This window comes from Mauremys mutica, chromosome 9 (assembly GCF_020497125.1).
Source record: "Mauremys mutica isolate MM-2020 ecotype Southern chromosome 9, ASM2049712v1, whole genome shotgun sequence".
In the NCBI taxonomy this organism is placed as follows: domain Eukaryota; kingdom Metazoa; phylum Chordata; order Testudines; family Geoemydidae; genus Mauremys; species Mauremys mutica.
The window spans coordinates 99,206,832-99,223,036 of record NC_059080.1 but is presented as its reverse complement, the minus strand read 5'-3'; the positions used below and the strand labels follow the sequence as shown (position 1 = coordinate 99,223,036).

The window sequence follows — 16,205 nt, the reverse complement described above, 5'->3', positions numbered from 1 at the left end:
CTATCATACCCCCCCACCCCCCCGAGTCCTCTCTTTTCTAAGCTGAACGGGCCCAGTCTTTTAAAACTTTCCTCATATGGAAGCTGTTCCAGACTCCTACTCAATTTGGTTGCCTTTTTCTGTACCTTTTCCAGTTCTAATGTATCTTTTTTTGAGATGGGATGACCAGAACTGCCTGCAGTATTCAAGGTGTTGGGTGAACCATGGATTTATATAGCGGCATCATGATATTTTCTGTCTTATTTTCTGTCCCTTTCCTAACAGTTTCTAACATTCAGCCTTTTTTGACCATAGCTGTGCATTGAGCAGAAATTTCCAGAGACCTCTCCACGGTGACTCAAAAAATCTCTTTTGTGGGTGGTAATAGCTAATTTAGACCCCATCATTGTGTATGTATAGCTGGGATTCCCCCCCCCCCCAAGGTACATTACTTTGCACTTATCAGCATTGAATTTCATCTGCCGTTTTGTTACCCAGTCACCCAGGTTTGTGAGATTTCGCTGTAACTCAAGATAGGCTATCGCTAAAGGGAGGCTCAAGCCACAAAATTTGGATCCAGATCACAGTTGAGATTTTAGACATCCCCCTAAATTCATGTGTGTTTGGCAGTAGGATTTTGGCTTGGGGCCCGTTCTAGTGATATAACAACATTGGTGTATTTAAGTACACCTCTCTGCTATATGTGGGGAAGTTATTTAAGATGCCACCACATTAGACGGTGTTTCCGATGGTGAAAATATTTGGTTGGTTTGACAGCATGTTAGTCATTCCCAGGCTGAATCTGTGTCAGGAAACTGGACACATTGGGAAGATTTTAAGTCTATGCATGATACGTTTTAGGATCCATGGACAATGCCACCATTATTGTTGATTCAGGCTCCCCCTAGGTCCTTGCATCCAAGCGATGTCTAAATCTGGCCCTTTCTTTCTGCACAACGTCTACAAGGGCTGCTCTACACTAGAAAGTTCGGCTGACCCAGGAAAGTTACTCCAGGGGTGTGGAAAATCCACTCCCTCCCAGAGATGTAGTTAAGCCCACCTAAGCCCCCGTGTAGACAGCGCTAGGTTGCTGGAAGAATTATTGGGGCGTTTGTGCTGATGGGAGCCCCTCCCAAGAAGTGATCCACTTGGGGATGATGGGCCCCCGTGGTCTCCCGGCGCCCAGCGGGTGTCTGCGGCCAGGAAAGCAAAATGGCAAGAGGGCCTGGTGTGGGGAGCTCGTTCCCAGCGACTGAGCGACAACCACCACTGAATCCTGGCCCATCGCCCTTTGACATGGCCTGGGACGGGGGCAGAGCAGCAGTCCTGCCAGCCCAGCAGCTGAAGAGTTAAAATACCTGCAGCCCAGGCTCCACCTCGGGGAGCGGAGGGGAGGCAGGAGGCAGATGCTGGGAGCTGCAGAGGCGGAGGCCAGTGAGCATAGAGGGCTCTGTGTGCGAGCGGCAGGCAGGCAGGGAGGAGGGCCGGGCGGAGCCGAGCCGAGCCGAGCCAAGCCAGCCTGCCCCGTAGCTCCCCAGCAGCGGAGCCAGGACGCCTCTCAGGATACCGGCCGGCAGCGCCGCTAGCATGTTGCAGTGGTGAGTGCGCCTGGGCTCCCTGGGGGGGGGCACATCCGCGCCCCCCACTTTTCCCTCTGATGCAAAGAATTGGCTGCTCGGCCGGGCCGAGCCGGGCTCTGCCTCCCGCTGCCCTCGGACCGGCTCGGCGCGTCCCGCCTCCGGGGGAGCTGCGGGTTCCGAGTTCGGGGGCGCCCCTGGGGGGTCCCTGCGCCCCCCCCCGCAGGTACAGCGGGGAGCGGCTGCGAAGCGGCTGGGTGAAAATCTGGGGAGCCAGGCTGGGGGACTCGGCATTTGCTGCTCGCCTGTCCGGTCCCCGGGGCTCGCTCGCCTCCATCCCCAGCGCAAAGCCCCCAGGGGACCTCGCGGAGCCGCTGGAGCTGCTCCCTCCTCGGGGCCAAAGCTTGGCTCGGGCTGGGGGGTGTCGTCCCCGCCCTAGCAGCCGCCCAAAGGCTCCGTGGAGTTACCCCGCGGGCTGGCTCGGGAGCGGGCGCTCGGGGGGAGGTAAAGGCATTGCAGGGGGGGGGCGGCAATGTCCAGCCCCAGCCAGCCCCCTCCCCCACCGGCTTCCAGCGGCGCCCCAGCCTGGGGGGGGCACATCTCCCCCCCCCCCAGGGCTCGGCTGCTGAGATTTGTTTTTCTCTCCGTTGCAAACGGTACCGGCATCTCTGTGCTCCCGGCGGGGGCGGGGGGGCGGCTCCTCAATGCAGGACCCTGTTGCTCATTAGAGGAGTTGGGGGCGTGGGGGTGGGATCAACCCGCCCCGCAACAGTGGCAATTAATTGGTTATTCCAGCAGCGCCCTCCGTGGAGCCGGGGAGGGGCCCGTGCAGGGCCCCCACTAGCACTTGGGTTTCCTGACATTTTTTTTCCCCCACTGTAAAATCTCTCTCCCTTCATGACCCCAAGCCAGGGACAAGCCAGCGGAGAGCCCTGGGTTGCCGGCGAACCGTCCGTCCGTCCGTCCGTCACGGGGCCTGTCGGCAAGTCATCGCCCCTCTCGGCTTCGGCGGAGAGGAAGGGCACGAAATCCCCTCACCTGCAGTGCCGGGAGCCAATGGGACTGGAACTTCTAGTCTGGAACCCTGGGGTTCTAGATCTGATCCCATGAGCTCCCCGGCCCCCAGGTGCGATTGGCTGTGAGAGCCGCTTGATAACTGGATCTAAAGGAGGAATTAAAGGCGAGAGAGACATTCCAGTCTAATTGAATCTATTTCCCTGTGTTAAGTTCTCCTCACACCTTCTATGGGCCATCTTAATTATCACTTCAAAAGGTTTTTTTTCCTCCTGCTGATGATAGCTCATCTCAATTGATTAGACTTTTCCTGTTGGTATGGCTACTTCCACCTTTTCATGTTCTCTGTATGTATAAATATCTCCTGTCTGTGTGTTCCATTCTATGCATCCGAAGAAGTGAGCTGTAGCTCAGGAAAGCAGTTTCTCTTTGAAGGCTGTTTTTGAAGTTGTTTTATTGAAGGATGGCTACTTTTAAATCTGTTATTGAGTGTCCAGGAAGACTGAAGTGTTCTCCTACTGGCTTTTGTATGTTACCATTTCTGATGTCTGATTTGTGTCCATTTATCCTTTTCTGTAGAGACTGTCCGGTTTGGCCAATGTACATGGCAGAGGGGCATTGCTGGCACATGATGGCACATATCACATTAGTAAATGTGTAAGTGAATGAGCCTCTGATGGTGTGGTTGGGTCCTATCATGATGTCGCTAGAGTAGATTTGGGGACAGAGAAGGCAACAGGGTTTGTTGCAGGGGTTGGGGGGCTGTCTGTAAGTGAGGATTGGCCTGCCTCCCAAGGCTTGTGAGAGTGGGGGATCATTTTCCAGGATAGGTTGTAGATTGATGATGATGCGCTGGAGAGGTGTTAGCTGGAGGCTATACATGATGGACAGTGGCGTTCTGTTATTTTCCTTGTTGGGCCTGTCCTGCAGTAGGTGATTTCTGGGTACCCGTCTTGCTCTGTCAATCTGTTTCCTCACTTCCCCAGGTGGGTTTTGTAGTTTTAAGAATGCTTGATAGAGATCTTCTGGGTGTTTGTCTCTGTCTGAGGGATTGTAGCAAATACGGTTGTATTTTAAGGCTTGGCTGGAGACAATGGATCGTGTGGTGTGTCCTGGATTGAAGCTGGAGGCATGTAGGTAAGTATAGCGGTCAGTAGGTTTCTAGTATAGGGTGGTGTTTATGTGACCATCGCTTATTTGCACGGAAGTGTCCAGGAAGTGGATCTCTTGTGTGGACTGGTCCAGGCTGAGATTGATGGTGGGGTGGAAATTGTTGAAATCCGGGTGAAATTTTTCAAGAGCCTCTTTCCCATGGGTCCAGATGATGAAGATGTCATGAGTGTAGCGTAAGTAGAAGAGGAGCACTAGGGGATGAGAGCTGTGGAAGCGTTGTTCTAAGTCAGCCATAAAAATGTTGGCATATTGTGGGGCCATGTGGGTACCCATAGCAGTGCCACTGACTTGAAGGTATAGGTTGTCCCCAAATCTGAAATGATTGTGGGTGAGGACAAAGTCACAAAGCTCAGCCATCCGGTGTCCCGTGGTCTCATCAGGGATACTGTTCCTGACAGCTTGTAGTCCATCCTCATGTGGAATATTGGTGTAAAGAGCTTCTACATCCATGGTGGCCAGGCTGGTGTTTTCAGAAAGATCACTGTAGTTTCCTCAGGAAGTCAGTGGTATTTCGAAGATAGTGAGGAGTGCTGGTAGCGTAGGGTCTGAGGAGAGAGTCCAAATAAGCAGATAATCCTGCTGTCAGGGTGCCAATGCCTGAGATGATGGAGCGTCCAGGATTTCCAGGTTTATGGATCTTGGGTAGCAGATAGAATACCCCTGGTCAGGGCTTTGGGGGTGTGTCCATGTAGATTTGTTCCCGTGCTGGAGCAGGGAGTTTCTTGAGCAGATGGTGTAGTTTCTTTTGGTATTCCTCAGTGGGATCGGAGTATAGTGGCCTGTAGAATGTGGTGTTGGAGAGTTGTCTGGCAGCCTCCAGTTCATCATCCGACCTGTTCATGGTGACGACAGCACCTCCTTTGTCAGCCCTTTTGATTATAATGTCAGAGTTGTTTCTAGGCGGTGAATGGCGTTGCGTTCTGTACAGCTGAACGCCCCATCATCTCAGGGCCAGTTCTCACTTACAGATAGCCCCACAGCCTGAAGCAAATACTTACCAGCAACTACACATCACACCACAGAAACACTAACCCAGGAACCAATCCCCAACAAACCACGTTGCCTTCTCTGTCCCCAAATCTACTCTAGCGACACCATCATAGGACCCAACAACACCAGCCACACCATCAGAGGCTCATTCACTTGCACATTTACTAATGTGATATGTGCCAGCAATGCCCCTCTGCCATATACATTGGCCAAACGGGACAGTCTCTACGTAAAAGGATAAATGGACACAAATCAGACATCAGAAATGATAACATACAAAAGCCAGTAGGAGAACACTTCAATCTTCCTGGACACTCAATAACAGATTTAAAAGTAGCCATCGTTCTACAAAACTTCAAAAACGGACTTCAGAGAGAAACTGCTCAGCTACAATTCATTTGCAGATTTAACACCATCAGCTGGGGCTTGAATAGGGACTGGGAATGGCTGGCTCACTACAAAAGCAATTTCCCTTCCCTTGGTATTGACACCTCCGCATCAATTATTGGGAGTGGACCACATCCATCCTGACTAAGGGCTTGGCTACACTTACAAATTTGCAGCGCTGCAGCAGGGTGTGAAAACACACCCTCTCCAGCGCTGCAAATTGCGGCGCTGCAAAGCGCCAGTGTGGTCAAAGCCCCAGCGCTGGGAGCGCGGCTCCCAGCGCTGTACGTTATTCCCCACAGGGAGGTGGAGTACGGACAGCGCTGGGAGAGCTCTCTCCCAGCGCTGGCGCTTTGACTACACTTAGCGCTTCAAAGCGCTGCCACGGCAGCGCTTTGAAGTGTAAGTGTAGCCAAAGCCTAAATTGGCCTTCAAAATTGGTTCTCCACTTGTAAGGTAACTCCCTTCTCCATGTGCCAATAGATATTTATGCCTGTTTCTGTAATGTTCACTCCATGCATCTGAAGAAGTGGGGATTTTACCCACTAAAGCTTATGCCCAAATAAATCGGTTAGTCTTTAACGTGCCACCAGACTCCTTGTTGTTTTTGTGGCTACAGACTAACACGGCTCCTTCCCCCCCCACCCCCCCGATACTTGTCACCTGCGCAGATTCTCTTAATTTGTGGGCCAGATTCCAAAAGCGGCGCCCCAGGGGAATCTAGGAGGGGCTAGAAGTCACACATCAGTGAGCAGGGGAGAGTTTAAGGGAGGGCACTTCAGAGTTATTTGCGGCCAGTAGAAGTTAACATGGAGAGTCTCTAGTTAAGCGTTACCCAGTAGCCTCCCTCTGGGACCATTGTTTCTTTTACATGCCCATCCCTCCCCAGAAAAGCAGATGGTAGGAAATTCTGGGTGATCTCTGCAGGGAAAGGACTGTGGCATGAGTCTGGAACCCCTGGTTGAGGAATATTCAAAGCAAAGGTTCCAATACCCTCACAGTTCATACAGTCTCAGATAAATGTATACATATAAAATATCACATACAATATCTATCCACCTTCCCATAACTGTTTATTTCCATACTCTTAGCTGTAACCAGAGCTACCGCGAGGGTGTTTTTTACATTATTAATAGATAGAAAGAAGTTATAGATGCTTATAAATGACCAGCTTTGGGGTTTTCATTCATTAAAAAACAGTTTGATTGTAAATCTTCAGGTTTTGCATTCAGTTAAGTGCCATTTAATTAAAAAAAAAACACAAAGAAGAATTATTTACAAAATCTGGCATTATTGTTTGATATAGTGACAGGTCCCTTATAAAATCTGTCTGGCCTAACAAGCATTTCATAAAGTTTATTGAGGGTAAGAGGAAGCACAAGAAAATTGGGAACTCTGCAGATCATACCTAACGTGCAGAGGAAGATGGAGCGTCGTCAAATTTCTATTGGGCAAAGAGAGACAAGGAACATTATAGAAAGCATGATCTCTGCACTGAGCTATGGGAATCCAGAGGCCTTATAGAGCATCTAATCTCTGCAGTAACCCTATATAATTTATAAAAACAAAGAAATTCTCACCGCAAAAATGTTAACGAAGTTCAGGTTATTCCCATGGAGTGTCACAGCCAGTGTTGCCACCTCTCATGATTTTATCACATAGCGATATTGGATGTTTTACTGAAAGCCCTAGCTGCTGGAGATAAGTGATGACACGTGAATCACAGCTTTAATTTAAAAAGTACATTTCTAGCCCATGGCTGTGGAGAAAAGCTTGTAACTGGGACCTGAGTGCTCCCTAGAGGCTCAAACCGGAAGGCCAAGAAAAGGTACCCAAAATTGATTTTTAAAAAAGCTCATGATTTCTAAGCCAATCTTGCGATTTTGAGAGGCCTGTCATGTGATTTTTGTATGCAGTGTGTTGTAGCCATGTTGGTCCCAAGATATCAGAAAGACAAGCTGGGCAAAGTAAGATCTTTTACTGGACCAACTTCTGTTGGTGAGAGAGACACGCTTTTGAGCCACACAGGCTATCTACACACACTCCAGCCTACATCAGTACAAGTTATGTCCCTCAGGGGTGTGACTAAGCCACCCCTCTGAGCGCCAGTGTGGACCGTGCAGTGTCCAGCCAACAGAGATACTGCCGCTATTCACTCACAGGTGCTGGGGGTGGTTTTGTTTTTTATCTTTTTCCTGTGTGAGTTGATTCGAGAGCTTAGTGATTTGCCTGGTTTCACTCGCATACTTGTTATTGGAGGATTGAGTGCACTGGGTGAGGTACAGCGCATGTTGGGATAGGCACGTGTAGGACCCGTGGATCTAGACAGGTGTGTTGTAGGGGAGTATTCATCATTGCAGCAGTGGAGAGCTGTCCGCAGGCTTTGCAGCTGTTATTCTGGCAGGGTCTGGTGCCACTTTGAGTTAGTGTGTCCTGGTCTGGGAGGAACTAGCTGCTGCTTCTGAGCTTGGAGAGACTGGGGGGTTGTTTGAAGGGCAGAATTGGGGGTTCAGGGAAGATTTCTTTCAGAAGAGGATCCCCGTCAAGTATGGGTTGTAGTTGTTGATGATACCCCGTATCGATTCCAGTGTGGGGTGGCAGATCTTGCAACCTTTGAACACTTTGGGGGTAGCGATACTGAATTTCCCTCAACCAGCCAATAATTACATACAAAATAGGCCCTACCCAGGAACAGACCCCTCCTTTGACCCATTACTTTGAAATTTTCCAGAAGAATTCTCACGTACTGTGAAATAAGAATTCTTTCCTGGGTGCTGGCTGGTGAGTCTTGCCCACATGCTCAGGATTTAGCTGATCGCCATATTTGGGGTCAGGAAGGAATTTTCCTCCGGGGCAGATTGGCAGAGGCCCTGGAGGTTTTTCGCCTTCCTCTGCAGCATGGGGCACGGGTCACTTGCTGGAGGATTCTCTGCACCTTGAGGTCTTTAAACCATGATTTGAGGACTTCACTAACTCAGACATAGGTCAGGGGTTTGTTACAGGAGTGGGTGGGTAAGATTCTGTGGCCTGCATTGTGCAGGAGGTCAGACTAGATGATTATAATGGTCCCTTCTGACCTTAAAGTCTATGAGTCTATAATCACGGAAATGCTTTTCCTGCTTTATACGGGCCACGAATCAGACAGTGCTGTGGTTAGTACATTAGAAATCCCATAGCTACTGCGTATGAGAGAGCTTGTTTGTGATCGTAACTCCGGAGCTACTAGTGAGTAGCCTTCATAGTCAAAGCAGTTCCTTATTGCTGCAGTTTTTTTCCCCTGCAACTTTAAGGAAATGCCCTCACTGTTGAAACCATAAGCGATCCTGCAACAAAATCCATTGTGAAAATCAAAGAGTGGAACCCTGGAAGACTTTGTCTCCCAAACCACAGGCTACTACTGCTTGAGCTAACGAAGTCCCCTTGTTCCAGGTTAAAGCATAGCCGGATACCTAGGTTTTCCCTATGCTGCTGCCAGCCACCAGATGCAAACTGCTCATGGGCTGGGTTTGCGAAGGGCACACATGCCGCTGGGTGGCTCTTCTCTGTTGGTTCGTAACACGATAACTTTTGAATGGCGCACCTGATCCATTCCAAAATGTCAGGGAATGTTCCAGGCATCCCAGGCCAGAATCCTATTGATTTTGGGGGGAAATCAGAAAAAAACAAAAGGGGAAAAACGTGAAACACGTGAGCCCCCCCCCGCCATCTGATTAGCACAGCCATAGAGAGGTGGGGCACAAACACCCCCGCTGTGGAGAAGAGAAGGGGGGATCTTGGCATGGGGGGAGGAGGAATGAAGGGCACACAAAAGCGTGTGTGTGTGTGTGTGTGTATTTTGGAGGATGCTGGTATAGGGGAGGATGGAATGGGGGCACACAAGGGAGGCAGGAGTTATCCCTGACAAAGAGGAGGATGGGAGGGTGGTACAGAGGCAGCTTGTGGGGGGTGCAGGACGCAATGAGCCCCTGGTCTGTGCAGTGAACTTGGCCTACACCAAGTGTGCGACCCGCTAGTAACCGCTTTCAGCTAGATACAGTGGCTAATAGTTCTGGCTATAACGACGTTCAAACATGGGTGGGGCGTAAGTTTCCAGGGAGATTTTAACGCTGTGCCAAATTGCCAGGGAGTCACAACCAGCTGCTTCAGAGCTAGCAGGACCCCATGGGCCTTAGAACCAAACCAGCATTTCCAGCCCGGGGCCCGGTTTTAAAACGATGTGTTACCCAGAATGAATTTGATCAATTTTCTTCAAACTTGACGGCAATGTTCGCCTTCGCCTTCAGCAGTAACCTGCCGAGTCTCAGCTCAAACAAACCAATTCTGCCAAGCCGAGTTCTGGGGGTGAGGGATGAACGTCAGGCATGCCATAATGCAAGAGCGATGGAGAAGCAGATTGGTACAAGATTGGGGTATTGTGGGCCTCAAGCAGAACCTTTGTAGCACCCCAGAAATGCAATATTGCATTAGCGCAAAGAGAGGCAAGAACCCCGAAAGCGAGGACGAGCAGGGCAGGGATTTGAAGGTGTGGGGAGCAGTGAGGCCAGGAAGAGACCTGGTCTTGGATACAGCCCCATGGGACCCCCACAGAAGGTGGGAAAGGGTCTTCCAAAAGAGCGGCTGGTGCAGGGACCAGGGCCAGAGGAGGGAGGAGGACCTCAGAGGATGGTATTTGAAAGGCCAAGAGAAGAACCGATTTCAAGGAGGAGGATGTGATTGGCAGAGAGGGGACAAGGACGGAGGGTGGCTGAGGCTGCTGGAGACCAAGTGAGAACAGTCTCAGTGGGGTGGAAAGCTGGACGTAGGGAGGGGAGGAGAGGGCCGTGAGGCAGCAGCTGTAGATGGTGTGTTAGATGAACTTAGTGATGAGAAGCATGGGCGGCGGGTGGAGCCCCCCTTTGGGGAGCCTACAGCGGCGGCTCCAGCACTCCAAGCACGTGCCGGGGCGGGAAGCCGCGGGGGGTGCCCTGCCGGTCGCCGTGAGGGCGGCAGTCAGGCAGCCTTCGGCGGCGCGCCTGCGGGAGGTCCGCTGATCCCAGAGATTTCACCCCTTCTGCCTGCCCCCCAGCAGCCGGAGCCCCGAGACTCCCTCCCCCCAGCCAGAGCCAAAAGCCCCCCACCTGGAGAAGCCCCAAGCATGCCCCCTGGCCAGAGGACCCCCATGCTGGCTGAAGCCCCAAGACACCCCCCAACCTCCCCCCCCCCACACACCTGCCCGGAGGAGCCCCGGGCTGGCTGAAGCTGGAGTGCCCCCCCTTGGCAGGAGGAGCTCTGAGCCGTCCAAAGCCCAAAGCCCACCCCCTCTCCTGCAACCACCTTGCCCAGAGGATCCCCGGGTCAGCCGCAGCCGTGCCTCCCCTCCCCTCCCCAGACCCAAGCTAGCCCGGGGAAAGCGTCTCTTCGAAGACGCTTTTGATATGCCTCATGCAAGTTCCGGGGTGGCCGAGGAGGCAGTATTTGCTACTCAGCTTCCTGGGTTCCTCAGTAATCTCCCTGGAGTCGAGGGAGATTATTGAGGAACCCAGGAAGCTGAATAGTACATACTGCCTCCCAGCCACCCCAGAACGTGCATGGGGCATAATAAAGCAAAATCTTTGCCCCCAGTTCCCATAACCAGGGGGTCTGGTGGCTGCAGCAGCCTCCCCATGCCTATTATACCCATCACCCATGATGAGAAGGGAGATGGGGCAGCAACTGGGAGGCCGGGGGAGGTGGGGAGGTCAGCTTTTGGAGGGACATGGAGGAGGTGAGCAGGAGGTGGCCGAGGAGGGGGAGGGAAAAGGGGAGAGATGTCAGTGGCCCTGGGGGGCAGGAAAAGGGGTCAGATGGAGAGCAGGGGAGAAACCTCAGTGTGGGAAGAGGGAAGGAGTTAGAGGGGGTGGAATGGAGTCGGGGGTAGCGCAGCGGATCTCATCGATCTCTTGGGAAGAATCAGCCTGCACTGGGTGGAGGGGGGGAAATGCGGGCTACAGAGCAGGGGCTCGTGTGACCCGGACAGGGCTCTGGGTGAGGTTACCAGCCGTATAGGTCCTGCCGTCTCTGAGAAACACGTTCCAGAGCAGCAGCTACTTCCCAGGGGATCCCATCAGCAGAGCACACTGCCTGTGCGTCAAGCTCGATGAAATCAACAGCCCCGATGCTACATCCCTTCCCTGGCCCCATCCGCCAGCGGCATCTCACAAACTGCCTTGTGACGGGGTCCTGCTAGGCAAACAGGTCACTGGCTGGGGGAGAAGCCCTGACACGCACGGGACAGTGGGGCCGGAGGAAATTGGAGCAGATGTGAGAGAAGGAGCAGCAGGGCCGGAGCTGGTTTGGGAGCTATGGAGCAATGCAAATAACCGCAGTCGGGTTCCGTCCTCAGCACAAACAGCATAAGAACGGCCATACTGGGTCAGACCAAAGGTCCATCCAGCCCAGTACCCTGTCTTCTGACAGTGGCCAATGCCAGGTGCCCCAGAGGGAGTGAACCTAACAGGCAATGATCAAGTGATCTCTCTCCTGCCATCCATCTCCATCCTCTGACAAACAGAGGCTAGGGACACCATTCCTTACCCATCCTGGTTACTAGCCATTAATGGATTTAACTTCCATGAATTTATCCAGTTCTATTTTAAACCCTGTTATAGTCCTAGCCTTCACAACCTCCTCAGGCAAGGAGTTCCACAGGTTGACTGTGCGCTGTGTGAAGAACTTCCTTTTATTTGTTTTAAACCTGCTGTCCATTAATTTCATTTGGTGACCCCTAGTTCTTGTATTATGGGAACAAGTAAATAACTTTTCCTTATTCACTGTCTCCACACCACCCATGCTTTTATATACCTCTATCATATCCCCCCTTAGTCTCCTCTTTTCCAAGCTGAAGAGTCCTAGCCTCTTTAATCTGTCCTCATATGGGACCTGTTCCAAACCACTAATCATTTTAGTTGCCCTTTTCTGAACTTTTTCTAATGCCAGTAGATCTTTTTTGAGATAAGGAGACCACACCTGTACACAGTATTTGAGATGTGGGCGTACCAGGGATTTATATAAGGGCAATAAGATATTCTCAGTCTTATTCTCTATCCTCTTTTTAATGATTCCTAACATCCTGTTTGCTTTTTTGACTGCCGCTGCACACTGCGTGGACGTCTTCAGAGAACTAGCCACGATGACGCCAAGATCTTTTTCCTGATTCGTTGTAGCTAAATTAGCCCCCATCATATTGTACGTATAGTTGGGGTTGGCGGCACTTATGACTTTCTCCCAAGGGAGGGGGAGGAGTAGGGCGACCAAATGAGATGAAGAAAATATTGGGACACATTGGGAGGGCTCCGCCGGCGGAGCAAAAAAAAGCCGAGTGCTGCCATTGGAGGGAGAAACCCACCCCCCCCCCAAAAACAACCCAGTGCTGCTGGTGAAGTGAAATATTGGGACAAATCGGGCAGGACCCGGGACAACCACCCAAATATCGGGATGGTCTCGATTTTATCGGGACGTCTGGTCACTCTTGGGAGGAGCGGGGACACAGCGTGCTCAGGGGAAGCGGCAGGGCAGGGGTGGGGATTTGGGGACAGGGCGAGGGCGGGGCGGGGCAGGAAGAGGTGGGGTGGCAGGTGCGCACCCACCAGGCAGAGGGGAAGTCGTCGCCAATGGGGCGAGTGGCGGGGGGGTGAAGAGCCAGCGTTGGGCCAGGGGATGAGGAAGGGCGTGGTGGGGGGCGGCCCCAAGCGGAGAGGGGGCGGGACCTGGGGCAGAGTGGGGGCGGGGCCTGGGAGGAGTGGGGATGGACTGTGGGCCGGGCTGATGGCACCCCAACGTGTCCCGATATTTTACTGTTGTGATCTGGTTACCCTAGTTGTTATGTCAGGGAAAAATTACAAGGAGCATGTGAAGGGTTTAACATGCAGTGGTTTGAGAGTGCAAATGTTGAAGACTGAGAAAAATTTGCCCCAAAAGTTTGAAAACAAATGTTTGGTGAGAACCATTCAAATAATGACCTAAAGCGTCTTCCTACCCTCCATATGAATATAAGTAAATCATATGTACCTAGACCTGGGCATAAAACCCACATTTTCCCCATGAAAAATGTTGGTTCACATTTTTAGGTTGAAAAGTTCCCCTTCTTTCCCCAAAGGGTGTTCAGAACTTTTTCAAAATGGAAATTTTTGTTCAAATCGCCATTTTAAAATGAAACAACCATTTTCATTTCATTTCAGCTTAAAATATAGGGGTGAGGGCAAAATATGGAGGCGAGGGTGGGATTGGTTCCTTTTTCCCCTTTAGTTTAGAAAACACCTAAACAACATTTTAAGTGGAAATGGAATCTGATCGTTCAAACTGACATTTCGACATAAAACATCGTTCTGATTTGCTTTTTCTTCCCCTTACACCAAAAGTGAAACAAAATGATATTTTAAGGCACTTGGAAATGAACATTGATTTTGATATTTATGGAGGAAAAATAGAAAATTTTCACTGGAACTGACCCTGCAAAAAAATTCAGTTTGGATGAAACCCTATATTTCAGCAAGAAAACGTTCTTCTCTCAGTCTTTTAATGATTGTCGTTTTGTGTCTGATATTTACATGGTGAGAATTTGTAAACCAGCTAAAACTTCTTAAATGAATAGACAAAAAACGTCAATTGGCTTTACACGTACCCTGGAGTGGGGCTGCCTTTCCTCCCTCTCCCTTAACCTACCCTAGATAAGTTCATGGAGGATAGGTCCATTAATGGCTATTAGCCAGGATGGGCAGGGATAGTGTCCCTAGACTCTGTTTGCCAGAAGCTGGGAATGGGCGACAGGGGATGGATCACTTGATGGTTACCTGTTCTGTTCATTCCTTCTGAAGCACCTGGCATTGGCCACTGTCGGAAGACAGGATACCGGACTATTGGCCTCACCCAGTATGGCCATTCTTATGTTCTCTCTGTTTGTCACGCTCAGTTTCCTTCTCTTATGTAATAACCATTGTCTGGCATTTGCATTGCAGTGTCTCTCTGATTGTAAGAATAAAAGATTCTCGCACAGAGTGGGCTGGCCCCTGAGATTCTACCCCAGCTGACAGCATCTTTGCTTTAACCATATATCTTGTCTCTTTAGGAAGAAGACAATCTACAAAAGTGTGTGCCTGTCCTTTGTGCTGGTGATCATGGTGACGGTGCTGCAGAGGGGGATGACTCCTAGCCATTTCATGCAGGGCCAGCAGCAGAAAGAATTGCACCAAGAGCCCGTGAAAGCTCAGAAGAGAGATGGCATCTTCTCCAAGACCGGCAACTTCTGGAAGAGCAAGAAGGAGAAGCCTCACCTGGAGGCAGCGGGAGTCACTGAGAACCAGGTGAAATCCTGGGACGTCACCACTATCAATTGCACGGCTAACCAGAACATCAGCAAGATGGACTGGTTCAAGGGGCTGGAGCCCAACTTTCGGCAGTTCCTGCTTTACCGGCACTGTAGGTATTTTCCCATGCTGATCAACCACCCGGAGAAGTGCAGGGGTGACATTTACCTGCTGATTGTGGTCAAGTCCATCATCACGCAGCACGACCGGCGGGAGGCTATCCGAAGGACCTGGGGCCAGGAGAAAGAGGTGGATGGGAAAAAGATCAAGACTCTCTTTCTGTTGGGCACAGCCTCCAAAGAAGAAGAGAGGGCCAACTACCAGAAGCTGCTGGATTATGAGAACCACATCTATGGGGATATCCTACAATGGGATTTCCTAGACAGTTTCTTCAACCTCACCCTCAAGGAGGTCCATTTCCTAAAGTGGCTCAACATCTACTGCGACAGCGTTCGCTTCATCTTCAAGGGGGATGACGACGTCTTCGTCAGCCCCAGCAACATCCTGGAGTTCCTGGACAACAAGATGGAAGAAGATCTGTTTGTGGGGGACGTCCTGCACAAGGCCAGGCCGATCCGGAAGAAAGAGAACAAGTACTACATCCCTAGCGCCCTCTACAACAAGAACCACTACCCACCCTACGCGGGTGGTGGAGGGTTCCTCATGGACGGGCCCCTGGCCATAAAGCTCCACAAGGCCTCAGAGACCTTGGAGCTGTACCCCATCGATGACGTCTTCCTGGGGATGTGCCTGGAAGTCCTCAAGGTGGCGCCAGTCAGACACGAGGGCTTCAAGACCTTCGGCATTGTGAAGAACAAGAACAGCAAGATGAACAAGGAGCCGTGTTTCTACCGGGGCATGATGGTGGTTCACAAACTGTTGCCTCTGGAGCTGCTCGAGATGTGGAACCTGGTCCACAGTAACTTAACCTGCTCCAGAAAGCTCAACGTCCTTTAGCGTGTGGCTTCCCTGAGGAGCTGTGGCAGGAAGGGCTGGAGCATCTAGAACCTTGTCCTGGGGGGCGAGGGGAAAGAACCTAGAACCAGATGAAGGCAACAAACTATTCTGGGACTACTCCAGAGCCTTCCCTTCCGGCGATGAGAGGAGAGAGATTGTTCGGGGGGAGGGAAGGTTTCTAATTGTGTATTTTTGTACTGTACTGTGTTTTTTTTATCCCCAACTGGGTTGGGGGGTTGCTGAAAAAGGAGAATGAGACAAACGAAAAAGAGAGGGAGAACAGGGATCATCTTGGGGTGCTACATTTCAGGAAAGATGTGGCCAAATTGGGGAAAGTCCAGGGAAGAGCAATAAAAATGATTAATGGTCTAGAAAACATGACCTAGGAGGGAAGATTGAAAAAATTGGGTTTGTTTAGTCTGGAGAAGAGATGACTGAGAGGGGACATGATAAATTTTCAAGTACATAAACGTTTGTTACAAGGAGGAGGGAGAAAAATTGTTCTTGAGGATAGGACAAGAAGCAATGGGCTTAAATTGCAGCAAGGGCGGTTGAGTTTGGACATTAGGAAAAAACTTCCTGTCAGGGTGATTAAACTGCCCAGGGAGGTTGTGGAATCTCCATCATTGGAGATTTTTAAGAGCCCGTTAGACAAACACCTGTCAGGGATGGTCTAGATAATACTTACTCCTGTCGTGAGTGCCGGGGACTGGACTAGACGACCTCTCGAGGTCCCTTCCAGTCTGACAACTCGTACTGACTGGCACATGCCCTGCTCCGCAGTGTCCCTGTGTCATCCTCTCCTCCC

General features: G+C 51.0%; 1 protein-coding gene across 1 annotated transcript; it reads left to right on the top strand.

Annotated features, from left to right (window-relative positions):
* Window positions 1-1,446: 1,446 nt before the first annotated feature.
* Window positions 1,447-15,810, top strand: B3GNT7 (UDP-GlcNAc:betaGal beta-1,3-N-acetylglucosaminyltransferase 7). The gene is made up of 2 exons (XM_045030955.1): window positions 1,447-1,577; window positions 14,203-15,810. The coding sequence occupies exons 1-2, from the start codon at window positions 1,567-1,569 to the stop codon at window positions 15,395-15,397; spliced, it is 1,206 nt and encodes a 401-aa protein (XP_044886890.1). The 5' UTR covers window positions 1,447-1,566; the 3' UTR covers window positions 15,398-15,810.
* The last annotated feature ends 395 nt before the right edge of the window (window positions 15,811-16,205 follow it).